The sequence below is a fragment of the Solea solea genome, chromosome 6 (assembly GCF_958295425.1).
Source record: "Solea solea chromosome 6, fSolSol10.1, whole genome shotgun sequence".
In the NCBI taxonomy this organism is placed as follows: domain Eukaryota; kingdom Metazoa; phylum Chordata; class Actinopteri; order Pleuronectiformes; family Soleidae; genus Solea; species Solea solea.
Window position 1 is genome coordinate 1,827,939 of NC_081139.1, and position 20,755 is coordinate 1,848,693.

Below are 20,755 nucleotides of genomic sequence, written 5' to 3' on the forward strand. Positions count from 1 at the left end.
TGCAAATGAGGTCCCAATGTTGTCTGTATTATCCTCACTGAGGAATAATAAAACAAAAACAACACTGAATTTCAAAATCCAGATAATTTGTTCTGGTTTACTGAATGAAACGCTTGTTACACTGTCACTATTATTTGTAATTGATGTTCTACTGTGTTCTGTCCTGTGAGCTCATACTGTTGCTCTTCCTCGTCCAACCTTGACATTAAGGATGTCGTGCCGGTGACATTTACAGCAAAGGAACACACACACACACACACACACACACACACACACACACACACACACACACACACACACACACACACACACACAAGACTGCTCCAAGAAACGTCACAATGTCAACATCATGCAGAATTCATTAGCCTCTTCTACCAGGACTCTAGAGTCAGTGCTGTGTCAGAAATAGCTCAACCAAGTCACGTTTAAAACATTATGAGAGATTATTTTTCTTCATATGAGCATGTATCTGTGAACATTTAGTAAATGTAACTAAGCTTCATCTTTAGCGCCTTCATCCTTTTATGATCACTGTGGGTTGACACATAAGTGTTAGGGTTCAGATAACTGAGGGTTCTCCTTTCACTGACATTATCATAATGTATTATTTCCTAAATCTTAGCAGCTTCAACTCTTTGGGACTGGAAGTCAAGTTGCTCCCTGATTTAACGTCACTGTCTAATTTGATGAATTCACAGTCGTCAGGCTTGTTTTCCGTTAGCTCTCATTCACTTCAAAACAAATAAAAAATGTCTTATACCGAACAGCTTTCAAGATTTCTTTTGACATTAGGGCTGAAAATATTACTCGATTAATCAATTACTAAATTAATCGTCAACTTTTTTGATGATTTATTATCCTGTTTGAGAGTTTTCTAAAGAATTAAAACCACATGTGAATATTGTCTGGGTTTCTTTGCTCCATATAACTGAGAAATCATTAAAAACTGGATCATTTTTGGTTTGTTGACAAAAACAAGACATTTGAGAACATCGTCTTTTTCAGGTTTGACAAACACTGATCAATATTTTATGGACCAAGCGATTACTCGAGAAAAGAATTGACAGATGAGTCGCTTATGAAAATGCAGCTCTATTTGACACATTATCAACTTATTCAGTCAGTCCAAGACACTCGCACGTGTACTCGCCCTCAAAACGTCATAAAAAACTGTGCAACATCCACTCATTCACATAAATCGCTCCAATAATCTCTGTAATCATATTCCTGTACCTGATAACAGAGGAAAAAGAACATCACGTTTCTTTACTCCTCGCAGAGAGACACACCCTGATTTGAGGACAACTCCATGGCTAGAATGTCGCGTGTACGCAGAAAGTTGTTTTATTTTGTCTTTTACTTGCATAACAATGTTTCTGTCTTTACTTAACTCCGTACACAATGTCTTCCTCCCTGTCTCTATCTCAAAGTATAGAGTAGAATAGAATAGAACGGGAATATACCGGATGATGATATAAATATTGGCCACCTTGACCACACGTGTAATGAAAGGAAATGTGTGAAACAACAAACTTTCATTTGAATATCACTGAATATCTGTTGTTAGACGGCAGACCATAACTCTGAGACACATTACTGTAACTCCAGTGTAACTGTGGCTCCAGTGATTGTTTTTCCTCACTTCAGCTCAGCCATGAGGGAGGAGTGATGACATACACTTCACATGTTCCTTAGCAACCACAGATGAGAATAAATCTCTACTTGGGTCTCCTGTCTTATATACATTATACATTACATACATTATCAGAAGTCCACGGACTCAGTGCAACACTATAGCGACGTGCACTTTAACAATGTGATGCTTCAGTCACTTTGTCCTTGCTGCTATATTTTGTTGATGCTTCAGTCACTTTGTCACTTTGTCCTTGCTGCTATATTTTGTCATCTTGCTGCTATATTTTGTCATCTTTGTAAATGTCATAGTCATAGTTTCTGGAAAAATGTAAACAACATTTTCATATTCTTATTTTATTGTTAATACTTTATTTTCTCTTTTAAAATTGTTATTTATATATTGTATTTTGCACCAAGGGAGTGGCACCCAAATTTCGTTGTCCACAAAATAACGACAATAAAGGCTATTCTATTCTAACAACTGAATCACTGCCATCACACAGACCGACACACAAACAGATGACAGCTGCAACTGCCAACAGCTGCTTACTGTACATTTAATTTTAGTTTTAATATAATGCAACATTAACCCTTTAACACCTAAGTCTCACCTGCTAGTTATTTACAATTTACTGCATGTTAAAATAATACTGCTTTAACAATTTAAAATGAAGAAAATATCTTACTAATGTCGCAAATAAAGATTGACGTTTTCCGAAAGACGTCACAAAATGTCATAATGTTACAAAATATCTTACTACTGTTGCAAAAAATGTTATTTACAATTTACTGCATGTTAAAATGGTGCATGAACAATTTAAAATGAAGTAAAACAAAGTTAAATTTGAAATTTGAACAGTATTTTTCCAACGCTCTCCTCTCTGGTGACAAAGAGTGAAATTACCGTAATAACCACGCGTTGGCTTTGACGTGCAACTTCTCCACTTTCAGAAACCGTCGGAAAGTTTCCGATAGCAAAAACCATCGTGTAATTACGGTAATCGCAAACGCGTCGTCTGCGATGCGTTCAGTGTTAAAGGGTTAAAATCTTTCTCAGGTGAGACATGAGATTATGACGGCCTCATGATCATGAAACATGTTTGTCGTTGAGTAAACTGACAAAAGTCACTTGATCATGGCCAAATAAATACAATAAATGAATGAATGAATGAATGAATAAATAACAGCTGGACCAGACGACCCATGTGTTAACTCACTGCAACGACTCTGACTCTGAAATAAACTGTGGTCCACACGATGATGTTCTTTACGAGAGGTTGATCGATATCATTTAGAAAATCAATGAATGAATGAATGAAATGATGACCTTGTTTTTCCCTCTGAGATGAAAAATACAGCAGTTTTAATAACAAATAAACGACATTTAACAGCACTTTCATCGTCTGTCTACACTGCAGTGCACTTACTCTCAATAAACACTTGTGCACAAACTAAATACGAAATAAATATATAAGGAACTAGAAAACTAAACATTGTCACATAAAGTTTAGGATGAAAAAAAGTTTATTAAATCCAAAAAAATGTCGCCTAAATCAGCACTGACCAGAGGATTAATCACATAACTGATGCTGATTATTAAAAATCATCAACCATCTGTTTCTGCTCACAAAGAAAACCCCGAGCACCAATTACTACATTTCCTCCCGACGTCTTGTGCACGCCGTCAGCTTGTTACGCCACACAGCGTCTGTGTTTACCGGCTCTTCATCTGTCACCGTGAGCTTCATTCCTCACACAGAACTGGCAAAACTTCTCAGAACACAGCATTCATTCATTTAAAATAAAAAAAAGCCTCTATCTGCAGAGAGAAGGGCCTGTTGATGATTAATCAGCATATATATAGGTTACAGTACCTCTATCTCCCTGCCTCGTCCTGTTATCACAGGTCCCGTTACAGTCGCAGTGGCCTTGCCTGAGCTCCTGCGGGATGCTGGGACATGTAACTAGGCCTGGGACGGTCGATGATGCACCCTCCCCCACTGGCACAGAGGAAAAATGATAGCAAAGAGAGACAGAGAGGAGACAGTCAAGATCTGCTCTGTCCTAAATACAAGCTGCTCTAACACGAGGATCTCTCAGTCCCCCTCCTCTCTCTGATCCTCTTTTCTTTGCTTCTTCTGTTGTGACTGTCGCCAACATCCACTGTTCTGGCAAGGCAGTTTCTTTCCCCTCTCTCTCTCTCTCTCGCTCTGTCTCTCTCTCGCTCTGTCTCTCTGTCTCTCTCTCTCTCAGCTGCTTCCTGAATTGCACCGGTTTCCAGAACAGCACAGCCCTTCAAGCCCCCGGATTTAAATACTGGGCTGGAACATACCACGTGGCAAGTGGAGGGGGGGGGGGGGGGGAGTCAGCCACTTCCTTCACGCTCCATCTATTGTGCTGCAAAACAGGGGCCGGCCCTGCATCTCTGGCCACTCCCACTCCTTCTGCACCTCCCACCTCTTTCAGGAAGAACTCACATGACTCTGAAGAATCCTCTGTGTGAAAAGCAGAGTTAAAAACAACTCCTCACTCGTCACATTCCCCTTCTTTGTGTCATTTGCACCGTGTGCAGTTGTTTAACTTGTTAACTTTCATATGATTTTAAGGTATCACTGACTCACTTAGTGATGATGAGAGTGCACCAGCGTGCACGCTAAAAATGCACCTGCGAATGTGTAAAAAGCCCAATGCACATGAGCTCATTTGCATACCAAATGCCATGTTTCTTTCTCGATTGAACACACGGTGCTACTGCTTCCCCTCTCACATGACTGCTGTGCAGCACGAGGAGGTTCCTGTGCGAGAGTCACTGAACAAACGTCTGCATTTAGGTCCAAAAATGTCAAAGTAACACTGGAAAAGCAAAGAAGACCATGAAGGCATTTTCCAGATGATCTGTCAAACAAAAGACACACAAAAAAAGGGCAGACACAAGCTGCACCAGGGACCGACCTCTGAACCAGATTGTGTCTGTGATTCTCATTCGTCCAGACTTCATCAGCAGCAGCTGAACTGAACTTGTACATTTCTTGGATATTTCACCTCCAAAAAGACTTATTCAGTGTGAGACATGAAATGTCCTCCAGAAATCTAGTTGCTGCTGATTCAATGACTCCTGGGACCGGCCATTTTTGTACAATAACCTCACATTCAAGTGGCCCAGCTGCACGTGAACTCAGGCCAACACAGCACAGCACAGCACACACACACACACACAGCAGAGCACAGCACAACACACACACACACACACAGCACAGCACAGTACAGCACACACACACACACACACACACACACACAGACTGCATACACAAGACACATGAATGGCCACCAATGATCTCTACTTAGTTTGTGTCGTTCATTTCACCACTTCAACACAAAATTCTAGGGGAGAGTATTAGGGTCACATTTAAAAAAAAAAAAAATTGAAAGAAAGAAAAAAGAAAATCTCATAATTCTGACTTTTTTCTCAGAATTCTGACTTAAATCTCAGGATTCATGTTGGGTTTTTTTTCCTTTCTTTAATTTTCAATAATACTAATACTCTTCTGTAAAAATATATGTAGAGCTGCAGCTAACTATTATTTTCATAATCGATTAATCTGTCGATTATTTTCTCCATTAACCGTTTGGTCCATAAAATATCAGAAAACCTTAAAATATGTTGATCGATGTTCGTCAAACCTGGAAATGATGATGTTCTCAAATGTCTTGTTTTGTCCACAAACCAAAATCATTCACTTTTAATGATTTCTTTGTTCTCCAGAGCAAAGAAATTAAGAAAATATTCACATTTAAGAAGCTTAAACAATCGGAAATCTTGTTTTAATCATGAAAAAAGCTTCAAACCGATGAATCAATTATCAAAATAGTTGAAGATTAATTTAGTAATTGATTAACAATCGATTAATCGTTTCAGCTCTAATTATATGTACTTAAATAAAAAGCTTAAATCTGAGTACTTAAGTGTCTCAGCGACATCAGGACATGTGACATTCCTCTCTTCAGCTGTGTGACTGCATGATTGATGATGACACTGAGCACAATGTGAGGAATGAGCTTAAGTCCCTCTCATCTGTGTTTCTATGTGTTACAAAAGAGTTCATTACTTTAAAGAACAGAAGAACCCATTAAGTCTTTGCCGTAAAACTACAAGAGATACAACCATCTCCTGCCCAACCAAGATACGCAATAATCTCATTGCCATATGTGCACGATGAACCTAAAAAGCAGCGGTCAGTTATGATGTTTCCACATCCTCTCTGCAAAGCACTGAGTAGGAAGGAGTTTAACGGCCACACTGGGCTCCAGCGAACAAACCAACAATCTATTTCAAGCTTTTTGCCTCAAGAGACTTTGCTTAAAAAAACATTTCCAGCAACAAAAGAAGCTCCTTACATACAGTTGACAAACTGCATGATTCAGTGTTTTACAATGAAAAAGCAATAATGTAAATGATACTTTTACATATGCAGTTACTAACCAACAAAAGTGCAGTTTCATTCCCTGAAAACATTGACATCATTTTAATCACAGCACAGGGTTTGCAGTTAGGAAAGTCAGTCAACAACAAATGTCGGAGCAAGTAACTTAATACCTTTATTATAACCACAGTGTAAAACTGCAGCCATAAATGTATCAAAAATATTATATTTATAATAAAGATATTATAACCTCAGTTTACAAATGCATATGATTTATCGAACAGTGTCAACAACAGTTTATGACTTGATAAGAAAATCTGCTGCAAACAAAAACCAACAGTAAACTGGTGTAAATGTTCAGTTTAGACAGTTTAATTTATATTTCAATCACAATTTCAGGTTTAGTTTCTTCTTTTAACCCTTAGAACACAGAGCATTGCGGCTGCTTTTTTCCATTACAATATTAAAACATACAGTATATACAGAGGTTATATGAATGTGTAATATAGACTATTATGAAAATAGTTGACAATTCATTTAATAATCGATTAATCGAGTAATTGTTTCAGCTCTAAAGGAGTTGTGTATTATTTCCACGGCAAGTCACCACGGGTGCACCTGCGGCACAGATCTGTGCCGCGTGAGCACTAAGGATTAACCCCAGCTTCAGCCTCTCTGCTTCTGTAATCAACACTTTTCTTTCTCAAGAGTCCAATCAGCTCGGCACAGGAAGCCGTGGAGAAGCTGTGCCTCATTTCACCCTCTTTTACCAAGAAAAACAACCAGAGCTGCTGTGGTATTATGGTTAAGGCCACGTTTAAATCACACCTAATCTCCAACCCTGCACAAAAATTCCCATGTGAAAAAAAAGATCCACAGAGAATGTTCTCAAAACAATAAATCACACACACACACACACACAAACCTGCTGCAGTGCACATCCATATAAACACACCCACAGACATAAATCACACACACACACACACACACACAGATGCACAGTCCCCTCTCCAATCCCGTGTGATTATCTCAGTCCGGTAACAATGACTCCTGCGTCTCCTGTCAGCGCAGCTCTCATCATATCTGAATATAGCACAGAGGAGCTTTCACTGTTTTCACTTGACTCTGTCAACATGTTACACATGGCGTGGTACTAATCACTGCGTGGACATCAAGGGGTTAACGAGTGATTCCCTGAGATTATATGTCATGAATCTAAAGTAGAGGCAATAAAAAAAAGAAGGCGTCGCATCATGGAAAAGTGGGGGAAGCTGATGAGTGATAACATGTCTCCTTTTCTATGAACTTTGACACTGACGCACCTGCACATGCATGTACATGTGCACACCTCAGAAACACTGTCTTCATGAGTGTGTTGAGACGTAGCTTTCTTTCTTTAACCCTTAGAACACACAGCATTTCAGCTGCTTTTTTCCATCAAACACATATTTAAACACACAGTACATACAGAGGCTATAAGAATGTGCAATATAGAGTGTCTTATAACCTTTTTTTCACCACAACAATCTGAAAATATTAATTTTCACAAACTATGTAAGCACACCTGAGCAAAAAGTACTCAAAATGTTTAAAATCGGATTGAATTCGTGAAATTTGTGAAATACATCACAGTTCAAAGTTCACTTGACTCATTTTTATGAAAAAAACAGTCTAATTTTGTGACTTCTGCACAGTTATTGCTACTTTATATCACAACTAAAAATGTGATATAAAATGAATCATAAACTTTGACCGCATTTTTTACAGCCTGAATATGTGACCTATAAACACACACCCCCAGGATGTCCATATAAGGAGTTGTGTATTATTCCCACAGCAAATTGACCATGGGTGCACCTGCGGCACAGATCCAATGCAATATAAGAAGGTCTGTTTTGGAGACGTCTCAAACACATTTTCAGTGCTTTCAGTTTTATAACACTCAATTTTATAAATACTTGTGGCTCTTTCATTTGTTGGCTCAGTCAGTGTTTTATCTTCCAAGGTCAGAGATGCAACTCTCAGCAGCAGCATTGTAAACATCTGATGCAAATCACTGGGGTTAGGCAAAAAGAGACCTGAGTTCAATCTGAGGAGATCGGGTCAAAAACGTTATTAACGATCATGATCACATCCTGGTATCTGAGGTCAAGTTCCTGCCCTCAGGTCGCCGGTGTCTCTTGACCCTGAGCAGAACAAATAAATACTTTTGTTCCCTCAGCGATCAGACAACTAAACTCGGATTAGGATCAATCTTAATCATTTTACAAAATTATTTTCTTTCCTATGTCAGTGTTGTCTGACACCCAATGCCTTGACATGCTGTATGTCTTTATGTGAATGTGAGAATGGATCATTAATCTGACTCCTTTAGTGACAATTAGGGTCGAACCATTTTTAATAAATACCTAACTGCGATTATTTTGACTGAAATTGAGATTGTGATAAAAGAGGGAATGTTATTTTTTTTACATAATTATTCTCATTTTCATTTGAATAACATATTTTAAATAATCACAGTGATATTTGTGCAGATTTGTGCAGAAACATCAGTCTGTAGAATGTGACGTGTACAGGTCAGGACAATAAAATGAAGAACTTCTAAAATGAATCAGAAATATTGCAAATTTGATCAATTGTTCAGCCCAAGTGACAATGTACACTCACAGGTCACATTTTTATTAGTTACATCTATTCACGTGCTTGTCAATGCAACTATCTAATTAGCCGATCACGTTGCAGTGATTTAATGCACATCAGCATGTAGACACGGGCCGTTTCTCAATATAAATACTTCTCTGTACTCCCGTATACTTGGTATAAAGAGTATGTACTCCAGTCGTACTTTCCAAGTATGCAAGTGCATCCTTGCATATTCAATTCAATTCAATTCAATTTAATTTGTATAGCATCGAATCACAAGGAGAGGAGAGAAACCCGACTCATAGATGTGCGGTCATCTGCCTAGACAGGTTGGGGTGAAAGGAAAAAATGGGGGACAGAGGAGAGGTGGGGGACAGAAAAGACAAGAGGGAGATGAGGTAGAGACAGAAGAAAGAGACCAGGAGCAGATACACAACCATTGTATCAAGTTACAGGTTTAGACAAGACAGTTCTGAGTCAGTGATGACATGTTTATAGAGCTACATGTCATTTATACGAGCAGCAGCAGAGATTGTTGAAAAAATTCTACTGATTTCAAGTTTAATTACAGCATAATAATAATGGTGATGATATGATATGAATGATAATAATAATAACAATAATAGCCTCATATTACTTGGGTATTGTGAAGCCGCCGCGGTCAAAACAACTTGATGAAGTTCAAACGTTAAACCGCGTGCATGTGTAAAAGTGACTTTGTGACAAGGTTGTTGTATTTCAGGAAAACACTGATCTACTGGGATTGGTAGATGTGCAATAAGAGAAAAATATCCAATGAGCGGCAGTTCTCTGAGTGAGTGAAAAGCCTTGACACTCAGAGAACACGGTGATGACACGGTGATGACACAGGTCAGAGAAGAATGACCACACTGGTTTAAAAATGATAGACAGGTAACAGCTGGCAACGGAAAGTACTGACGTATGTAAAACATTGTGGACGTCTTACATCCAAGGTCCAGCATAGGACTACCTAGGAATGCAGGTGAGCTACAGCACCAGCAGCAGCAGAAGAAGCAGCAGCAGCAGCAGAAGAAGCAGCAGAAGACCACACCAAGTGCCACTCCTGCCACTTTATCAGCAGTCCTCTATACCTAATAAAGTGGTCAACAAGTGTTTATCTTGATTTACAGGCCAAACTCACTCACCTCTGGGTGTGTTGTGAAACTGTGCATGTTTGAATCTAATGTAAAGATTATATGAACAGGGAAGTCATTCTGTTCACTGACTCGCTGAGGTCAGTGAACAATAACAAGCCAATCAGAGATGCAACGTCAGCTGACGCTGGTTCGTCTGTGATCACATTAAGTGCATTAGTGTGATCAGGAGTCGTCCTGAGAGCAACAGAGACGAGCGACGGCAAAGCAGGGACGCTTCACTGTGCCCCAGTAATGAAACACAACCCACGACAAGCTACGTGTATGAGGACAGTCTGTCTGCCCGATAATTAACAGCCCACTGGGAAACACAGTGTTGAGTGGCATCTCAATGCCCTTTCCGTGTGTGTGTGTGTGTGTGTGTGATGATGATGATGATGATGATGATGATGATGATGAAAAGCCCATCTGTTATTAGGGCTGGGACAATAATATGTGATTCTATAGTATTTGTAATTGTGAAACTGAATATGTTGAGACAATATTTCACAAGTTATATTTATAAAAACCAAAGCAATCTGCATGTCAGTCAGTCAGTCAGTCAGTCAGTCAGTCTGACACTTATCTACATTGGCCGGGACAGATGTACATAGCATTCATTCATTCATTCATTCATTCATTCTCTACCTCTTTCTCCTCCACATGAGGGGCTGAAACCAATCAGAGCCAACACAGGGCTAAAGCGGGGTACAGCAAGGACAGTTCGCCAGTAATTCCCATACATATACGTGTATGTATATATATATATATATATATGTGTATATATATATATATATATAAATATATAGTGACTTGTAAAGCAGTTGTTTTCAGTGTAAGTGAATCACTAGAATCAGTTAATTAAAAAGATTTGTTCAGTACTTCCTCCATGACCATAGACATTTCCCTGGTAATTGTTTGGAGATTAACCCTCGTTTTTTAGGATTGTTAAGTCAGTTTTTAACTGATTTACAGTTTGGCACTGTTCACTCAGCATGGGTTAGGGTTAGCATAGCACCTGGTACTAGCATAGTACTTGGTACCATGTACTATGCTAGTGGAAACGCAACTTAACCGTGGCGATGCGAGCCTGTGGAAACACGCCATAAACCAATACTTCCAATACTTTTGGAGGTGAATTGGCAAAGTGCTACTATGAGCTGTTTCTGTCCCCTAAGCTAAAATATCCCAAATTTAAAAACTAAATTTGGTCAATTAAAAACAATCACAATATATGGATTGTTCAAACTGTGTGGCGTCCTAACTAAAGTTTAGCACGTACCACAACACAATCTACACTGGTGACAAGGTTTGGATTACAGAGAAGTTTCTGACAGAGGCAAAAAGAAAACTGTGCAATGTTTCAGAAACTAACAACAAGCCAATTGCTCATTTCATATTTTTATTTGAATATTGCTTTCTCACAAAGCAGTATTGAGGTTATTTGTATTGCTGAAGCAAAAATGTTATTTGCACAACAAATTATTGAAGGAAAAGTTAAATGTTTCTTCTAATATTGATTCAATAAATGTTATACTTGACAGATTGTTACAATTTCGTGAGAGTTGCGGGGCCCCCGGGAAATGTCTTCCTCCAGAGGGGGGCCCAACAGAAAAGGTTTGAGAACCACGGGCTAAATAGTTCACTGAAATCCCTTGTCCAGAGCCGACACACTTCCTCTACGCTAATCTAAGCAGAAAAGAGGAGGAACGAAAACACGTAATCTATCATCTATCGTCTGTCAGCGGAACAAACCTCAGATCTGAGACACTTGTGGAAACACAGTGGTCTGGCTCAGGGTTTGTGGTCTTATGCAACACTCTGTCCCAGATACTTCCTCTAATGGTGAAATAAAAAAATATCACACATTCAGCAAACCAATATAACTACTTACACTGAGCTCAGGGACAGCTTTGTAACAGAAGTGATAACATTTTAGTCCCAAATGTGTCATCACTGGCTCAATATTATGATGGTACACAATCAGCTTTGTTTCTCAGCGGTGAAAACACAAACTGACTACAGGCTGCACTGCACAGCACAGGGACTCCAGCCTGTCACGTGTTTTTGTCTATACGGGAGTGTGGGGGTGAGGTGGGTGAGGTGGGATGTCAGCTGTATAGGTTTAAGTCCATCAGGGAATGTGTGATGAGTCATGAGATACAGAACAGATACACAAGATAAAAGCCAGCCACAGAGAAAATGCCCTGACAGCAGCAGCGTGTCTGGTTAATAATAAAGCAGAACAAGAGGGAGCCTGAAGTGAGCGGCACCAGCTGCAGCGCTCGTGTGTACAGTCAGCACAGGACTGACTGTGTTTGGACCACCTGACTTTGAGATTTCACCATTCTGAACGCGTCATTTCTCGTGCAACACCAACCGAACAGCTCGGATAAAAAAATGTAAAGGCTGATCCATATATGAAACGTCAATGGCTAATGCCGATCTTCCAAAAAAAATCCCAGGCAGCCATGGACAATATATATTATGTTTCATGAAGGATGAAACACAAAGTTGCTTAGTTTATGTAAAAGTCTGTACTGCAGTGTTTTTAATAACATATTAAGTAAACAAAGAGGTGAAAAGTAATGCATTACAAGGACAGGTGAAAGACGAGGAGAGGTGATTGACGAGGACAGGTGAATTGGTGGCAGCACGTTCATTTAAGGTTTGCCTTTAATTAAAAATAATTCGATTTGTGTCCCCTTGTCGTTTTTGAACCCCAACCTTGTTAAAAAAAGTAACTAAGTAACTTTTTATTCTGAATACATTTTAAACAAACTTTTTTTTACTTTAACTTGAGTAAATTCTTTTAGACCAGTACTTTTACTTGTACTTAAGTAAAATAGTGGTAATTTTACTCGAGTAGAATATTTCAGTACTCTTTCCATTTTTATTTCTTTTTTTTCTTTTCTTATACTTTATTAATCCATTTACATGAAGAACAAAAAAAGTCCACTGGGTAATCCATGTAACGAGGCCGGGATTAGAGGTCCTTGTAAATATTTGAGCTGACAAGCCAATTTTGAAATGAACAAAGTTAATATTTTTCAACAAAAAAAACACCTGCACAAGTTCTACAGATAAAAGCACAACATGAAAAGTCAGAGTCTCTGTATCAGAGTTCAACACCAAGCAAAGCACTGATGATTGAAGCTGGAGAAAGGAACTCCCTTCACCGCTCTGGCACATCACTCTAAATAGCCTCTGTACGTCACGTCAAACAGCTTTGGCTGCAAAGACGGAGAATCGTGTATTCTGTTTCATGTGGTGCCGTCAGGGTCTGCTGAGAAAGAGCAGGCAGCAAAGCAGAGCAGGATTCCAGCGGATGAGACGGCTGACTGAGCACTCAACGTTGTCACCTGCAAATCCACAGCAGCGCCTTTTAATAGATCTGTCTTGAATGTGCATCAGTGCTGGAGATACGAGTTTATTTGGACAAAAAATAAACTTCTGAGCTTTTCTGAACGGAAAGGCGCCATTGGAGCTTTTTCTGGTGGTGACAGCAGCAATGTGGCATCAAGAAATGCCAGTGAGCTGGTCAGATGGGAAGCCTACATGTGGCTCTTAAGATGGACCTGGAGGGCAGAGGACTCAGCCAAGCGCCTAATTGAGAGGACTTAAAATGACTGCATGGCTGGAGAGACCTCTAAGTTATTTATGTGACTGCGTCAAAGACAGGCTTTCTCAGCAAATACAGTGTGTGGTGCATCAACGCGAGTTTCTGCATCCGATCTTTTGCAGCATCCCTCAAATTGTCAACATCTGTGCTGTGCCACGACTTTGTAGTTCATGTCCATGGAGACCAGTCAGAACTTGTGAATCACACCCCTGTGCACAACACTTTATGTACTGACACTTAAAGAGTCTTCAGTGTGTGAGAGGAAACCAGAGTTCAAAGGGAGAAAATACAAACACCACACACAAAAAAAACAAGAATTATCTGGCTGTCAGGAGACAGCGCTAATGACTCCAACCCTACTCTGCCCCCAGGCAAATGTCCGTTTTTATTTAACAAACAGTTTGAACTGCTTTGCAATAATATACTGTAGATCCTGCTGATAACAACTGTCAATTCTAATAGGAAAAGAAGAACCTGGTTGAAGCGGAACATGCATTTCCCCAAATTCAGTCTTAAGATGTTTTAAAAGATCTAGGAGCTCAGAAACTTCGTTAAGAACCTTAGCTGGAGGAATAAAAAACTGTTATATCTGATACAATCTTATAAGCAGAGTCCATAACCAGTAAAGCCCTGATAAACAGGGAGGGTAAAGAGGCCCCTTAGGGAGTGGGCTTCTCTTAACAATTCAAGTCAAATATTTTACTATGCAAACAAGGGCAGTAAATGTTTAAAACAGGGGTTTTTTTTGCACACCAGTGCACTGTTGCAACATCTGTTATCTGTAAATGTTACTGTATTTCCATCTGATTCATAGATATTAGTTATGATTATGTCCATGGATGATCATGATGTTTAAGTTCAGTTTCAGCTCTTTGGTTTATTAGTTAAAAAATACTAACGCTTAAAAACATATTGAATTACAGTTCACACTGTAAAGTGAGTGCTACGTAAAAAACACCAAATGCTACAAACAAAATTCAAATAATCTCTCAATGATGATGATGAACAGACAGTGGCATGCAAACCTAAAGTTGTGAGGAGATCGCTCCACTGCAAACTCAGCTCCCCGTACTGTATGTTCTTTGCTCCTTTTGGGGCAACAGAGGTTCTTAATGACCTCAGCAAACACACACACACACACACATTAATGTAGGGTTCCCTCACTCCTCCTGAAGCATCATCCCCTCTCACACACTCACCAGGGCTGGTGGTGCTCTGAAGACTCCCCCTCTTACGAAACGGGGATTTCGGCTTGAGCATCCCTTGTCCGTTGGAGGTGGAGGAAGAGGATGACATCTTGGCTGCAGTGCTCTTGTTACTGCTGGAGTAGAGGAAGAGAGGAGCTTTCGCTCTGATGCTGGAGCTCTGTATAGTGGTGGGGCAGAGGGGATGCAGGACCCACGCCGCACGGGGAGAAGCTCCTCTGCAGAGCTGGCTCCTCCTCCTCCTCCTCCTCCCTGCCAGCAGCAGGTCAACAGACACGCCGCTCAGGGACAAGCTGAGAGGCAGCCCGAGGCCTCCCCACCTCCTGCTGAGGGCCATCCTCCTCGGTTGCCCTAGCAACCAGGGACTAAGCTTCCTGTAGCCAATGCAGGGGGAAACAGCCACAGAGGAGAGCATTGTAGATCCAACGTGTGCAGCTAGAATTACAGCAAGCGAGCCGGCGGTGGCGGACTACACCCCTGCCAGCTGAGCTCCAAGGTGAGCAAAGGACAAAAAGTTTTTTCTAAAAATAGCAATTAAATCCCAAGAGTGTGTATTCAGCCATCTGTGGCTCCAGATGAAGAATAAAGTGACAAAAAAGGCAAAGAACGCAGTGTGGAGAAGAAGGGGAAGAGAGATGAGTGTCTCGTTCTACTCTGCTGGAACATTCTGAATCCAAACACACTCTGCACAGACCCACCTCTCAACGTGTTATAAATAGTAGCAACCAATGCACAACAAGGGCAAATTAAGCAGCCGCTCGTGAGGAGCATCACCTGCAAAACTTTCTCACATGAGGATTCGGATTCTGTAGTTTGGGAGGATTTATTTTCATTAACAAAAAAAAACACTTGTCCTCACTGATATTTTAGATACAGTATCCCAGATCAATGTAGTCATTTAACACGACACAGGTGCACACACAGTAATTGGCCATGGGAATAATACACAACACCTTATATGGACACCCTGCGTTTGCTGGGGTTTTTTCGTCTTCTTATGTGTTGTTGAGTCAAAGTTATGATTCATTTTATATCGCATTTTTAGTCGTGACATAAAGTAGCAATAATTGTGCAGAAGTCACAAAATGATTCTCTTTTTGTTTATAAAAACGAGCAAAGTGAACTTTGAACTGTGACAGTTTGGTTTGTTTTTGAACTTACCACCTGACATGGTTGAAGACAGCGGTGAAACAACAGGAAATGTCCGGAGGGAAACACACAGCAGCGCAGAACTTTGAAACACTGTGCGTCAGAATAATCTTTGAACTGTGACGTATTTCACAAATTCAATCCCATTTTAAGCATTTTGAGTACTTTTGTGTTTGTATAGTTGGTGGATTGCATAGGTTGTGCTGAAAACCAGGATATAAGACATTTATTGCACATTCTCATACCCTCTGTATATACTGTAAGTTTAAACATAGTAATGCTCCGTGTTCTAAGCGTTAAAACTGTATCTACTCTATAAATGTTATGCTGGACTGTTTGTTTCCCATTACTAACCACACTACTCAGCTGAAGAGGCACACAAATGTGTTAAGATCTCCATCTAGTGGTATAAAGAGGTATGCAGGTACACAGAGAGTCATACTGAACAACAACAACATCTTGATTCTCCAAACAATCCCCACTGGATTACACTTCACAGTACAACTGACTTGACATTGGTGTCTGATCTGTTAATCTTTTACAGTGTCTTTATTTGTCCTGTACATACAGAAAATTGAATAAAAGTCTTTGAATCTTGAATCTTTTTTGTCAACACAATTTCAAATACCATTGGTGCAAAATCTCCGAAATTGCCAAAAGATGGTCCGTTCAACCCAAGATGGCGGCCTTTCTTTAGGACTTATTGCAAAGTCGTCATTGACTTTTTGGACCGTCCTGACATGATTAACACATGTACCAACCTATGTTCACATACGTGAAAACTTTCAAAAAATCATCTCATAAAAGCTATTTTTTCCATTTTCCAAACCCTGAAATCAAACTCAAACTGAGCAACTAAACGCAATATTGAAGCCATTAAGTTAGGACTATTTCAGAATGAACTGCTTACTTTCACGACACTTTTAACTTGATAAAAAAAAAAGGCATCCCAAAACACAACACAGGAGTTTCACACGAGTCAAGGTTTATCTTTAACTCAAAAACAACAACAACAACAACTCTTATTCCGGGTGTTCAGCTTTTTTCTGAAATCTGACCCATTTTTGAGAGAACTAATACTGAACCATATGGTGCAGCATCAGCAGAGGAGGCTAAAAACAGAGGCCTACTTTCATCAGGGATATTTATTCAGATGTAAAAGCTAAGCACAGGTGGTAGGGGAGGGGTCTCTGAATCAAGAACAACAACAAAAGTCTTAGTTTGACGACATCGGGTAAGCAGCGAGGGATCATGGGTATTATCGTCACGTCTGCATTTGCACTTTACAGGAAGGGTTTAGGAGGCAGAGGACAAAATGAGTAGTTATGATCCATTAATGACACACAATAAAAATGAAGAAGAAAAACTCTCGTTAACTAGTAGTGCCCACGTGGCGAACAACTGTGATGTAATAAGAACGTGAATTCATCACGCGACAACAAAGTCAATGCATAGACGCGATTGGTGCGCATCAACACGTCAAAACTAGCGTCTGTCGCTTGAGTTAACTTTTGTGGAAAATTGCGCTAACGCGTTGAAAGTCGTGGGGTGTAATCACATACTTGCCCACAGCCAGACTCAAAATGATCGGAGTGACGTGACGTGTGAACACAGCATAAAGAATCGCGATTTGACCGTGCGGTTCAGTGGCGGCACCTGCAACCAGGCTGCTATTGGACGATACCAGCTTGTCAATCACACTGGTGTCCCTTCACATGTGCTGTATACATTTGTATATATATATATATAACTAAACTGGATGATAATATACAAAACTAGTGATTGACAGCATTAACTCCTCAGTAAAAATGTTTACTAACGTTATAAATCAAGTGAGACTTTTCCCGTAGACTTCCATTTTCATGTATTTGTTTGGTCCATAACGTGTCCAAATGTTCATTGGTGTTTCCCTAACCTCGAAAAACAATGAGGGAAGATGAGGAAGATCAGTGCCACAGCTTGAGAACCATGGGTTTATAGCACAGTGAAGGCGTCCGCCTGTAATACCGCCTCAGTCCACCAGTGGGCCGCGGTACATACTTTTGAGAAGCAGAGCCACAAAAGCAGGATGCTAACTGTATGGAAAGGTGACGGAAATTTAAAAAATACATATATTATTTAACGTTAACCAAGAGCAGATGCTATGAAATAATACATCTACACGTTCATATGAGTGTTGCGTCACTAACGTGTAGCTGCTGTAGTTTTTGTAAGTTAGTTTTTAAACTTACCACCTGACATGGTTGAAGACAGCGGTGAAACAACAGGAAATGTCCGGAGGGAAACACACAGCAGCGCAGAATAATCACGAGAAACCTGTCTGTCTGTCTGTCTGTCTGACTGACTGTCTGTCTGTCTGTCTGTCACTGACTCACGCAGCTAACGGTGGAGAGCTTCACTACACACGGAACGTGATAACGTTCTTTAACGTCTGAACCCACGCGAGTAAAATGTCGGCTATGAATCGTTTGAGCGAGCAAATAAAGATGAGATTGTTTGTTTTTCTTTCCACCTTTGCTCGACTAACAAGTTTGACGTAAAAGCAGTTTCCTGTAAAAGTTTCACTCTTAAAGGAGCCGCCTGCTGTGTGTGTGTGTTAATTGATTGATTATATAATAATTTAAGAAGTACGAGGGAGTATAAGGGCCAAACAACAAAGAAAAAAACAAACAATATTACGAGAATAAAGCTGTAATATTATGAGAATAAAGTTGTAATATTACAAGAATAAAGTCAAAATATTATGAGAATAAAGTCGTAACATTAAAGCCCTAATATTACGAGAATAAAGTCAAAATATTATGAGAATAAAGATGTAATATTATGAGAATAAAGTTGTAATATTACAAGAATAAAGTCAAAATATTATGAGAAAAAAATTCGTAACATTAAAGCCCTAATATTACGAGAATAAAGTCAAAATATTATGACACAATACCATGCGGTACTATGAGAGTAATAGACTCCTTATATGTACATCCTGTGGGTGTGTTTATATGTCACATATTCAGGCTTTAAAAATGTGATTCATTTTATATCACATTTTTAGTCGTGATATAAAGTAGCAATAATTGTGCAGAAGTCACAAAATTAGACCGATAGATTATTTTTGTTCATAAAAACGAGCCAAGTGAACTTTGAACTGTCACGTATTTCCAAATTTCACAAATTCAATCTGGATTTTAAACATTTTCAGTACTTTTTGCTCAGGTGTGTTTATATAGTTGGTGAAAATTAATTTTTTTTCATCATATTGTCTAGGTTGTGCTGAAAAAAAGGATATAAGACACTCTATATTGCACATTGTTATAGTATATACTGTATGTTTTAACATAGTAAATGCTCTGTGTTCTAAGGGCTAATGTTGTGATCAAGTAAAGTACAACGTAAGTCGTATAATAGCAGAATATGAATTCAGAGTGAGATTAAAGAAAATGGAAACAAATGTCATCTCTGGGGTTTTTTGTCAAGGGAATAATGTTTTAGTAAATAATGTTAAGTAAAGTAACAGCTAAGAGAGTCTTGTTGGATTCCCAATAGAGCAGGCTCCGCCTCCCTCCCACCACAGCTCTGAGAAAATGTCACTAGGTAATAATTGCCATGGGGATGGCAGAGCCTGGTGAAGCTGGGGGCGGCTTGACTGAAGTCCATCGCTGAGGTGAGAGGCCTGTCACACACCAACCATTCTCCAACCAAAAAAAAAACAGTAATGATATCTATCTATAAAACTGTTGGTAACATTATGAAAATGCATTGAAAATGTTTTTACAAACATAGAAACTCTTTATTACAACAGCATCTCTCACTCGAGTTGTAGCTATGTTTCTTCCCCCCCCCCCCCCTCACCTCGACACATTCATATAATTTGCGTACAATGGAAGTCATTTTATTTTGATCACAGCATTTAATTAAATAAATAAATAAATAATGAAAATCCTAACACAAACATTCAAATGTCATTCACAGTTTGGGATATTTAGAAGTAATGAAGGACCGGACTCGTCATCACTCGAGAAAACAACCGAACAAAGAAGATTTTTTTTAAAAACGTAAACACCCTGTGTCCACTTTAGAAAGAAAAGCATCTTATTTCAGTCAAACATTTCCAAATACACTTTTTTATCTATGGATTGCTAACAATTTGCTATAAAATACAGTTTAATCTCATCGTCAAGCTCGGACAAAAGGTGGAAAAAACAGCAAAAATCGCAAACCCTCATCTCTAAGAAATTGTCATCAAGCAGCCGCGTGGCCTTTTGTCGTCTTCTTAAGACGTTACAAGTGTGCAGGTGTACAGTTTTTTCCTTTTCTGCTCCTGCGTCTGAGGTACTGTAAAAACCCTGATGAGCAGGGTAGTCAAAAAAAAGAAAAAAAAACATATTCTCCTCACTGAATTTAAAACAAACAAACAAACAAACAAACCCACAGCTGAAACACTCAAAAATAAAGGCAGTTACTACATATGTGCCATAATATATATCACCCGCCTTGTCCTGAAATTCATAACAAACACTTAACACTGACTAATAAAAAAAAAGAAACTTATACAGGTTTACCAAACAGAACACAAACTTTTAGTAAATCAGACAAATGCAAGGATTAAGAATCGTGTGTGAATGTAAAGCAGTGCAATCAATAGAATACTGATTTTTCAAAAAGTCTATATCCAAATATATCACATGGCAGAAACGCCGGGTGTGACGCGTAGGTTTATAAAGTTCAACCTAAACTGAGTCATTCTTTCTTTTTTAGAACGATTGGACAAAGAAAAGCAAACAAACTTCACAAAAAGTGTGTCTGTAAACAAAGTCGTAGCAGTTCCATGAGACTTCGGTAATCTAATCCGATTAGTTTATGGATGAGTGGCATTAATCACTAGGGCTGCAGCCATTATTCCATGAATAGATTGTTAATCGATGACGAAAT

General features: G+C 39.3%; 1 protein-coding gene across 5 annotated transcripts in view; it reads right to left on the minus strand.

Moving 5' to 3' along the window:
- LOC131460719 (AMP deaminase 2-like) overlaps positions 1 to 18,363 on the minus strand; it is a 36,652-nt gene extending 18,289 nt beyond the window's left edge. For 2 of the 5 annotated variants that reach the window (XM_058631455.1, XM_058631454.1), the window contains exon 1: positions 14,675 to 15,110. In XM_058631455.1, the coding sequence (XP_058487438.1) occupies positions 14,675 to 15,095 (421 nt within the window). In that variant the 5' untranslated portion in view covers positions 15,096 to 15,110. Of the gene's footprint in view, positions 1 to 3,509; positions 3,908 to 14,674; positions 15,111 to 15,841; positions 15,907 to 18,060 lie in introns of those variants that run through there. The other 3 variants (XM_058631457.1, XM_058631456.1, XM_058631458.1) reach the window with 3 other exon arrangements.
- Between the last annotated feature and the right edge of the window lie 2,392 nt (positions 18,364 to 20,755).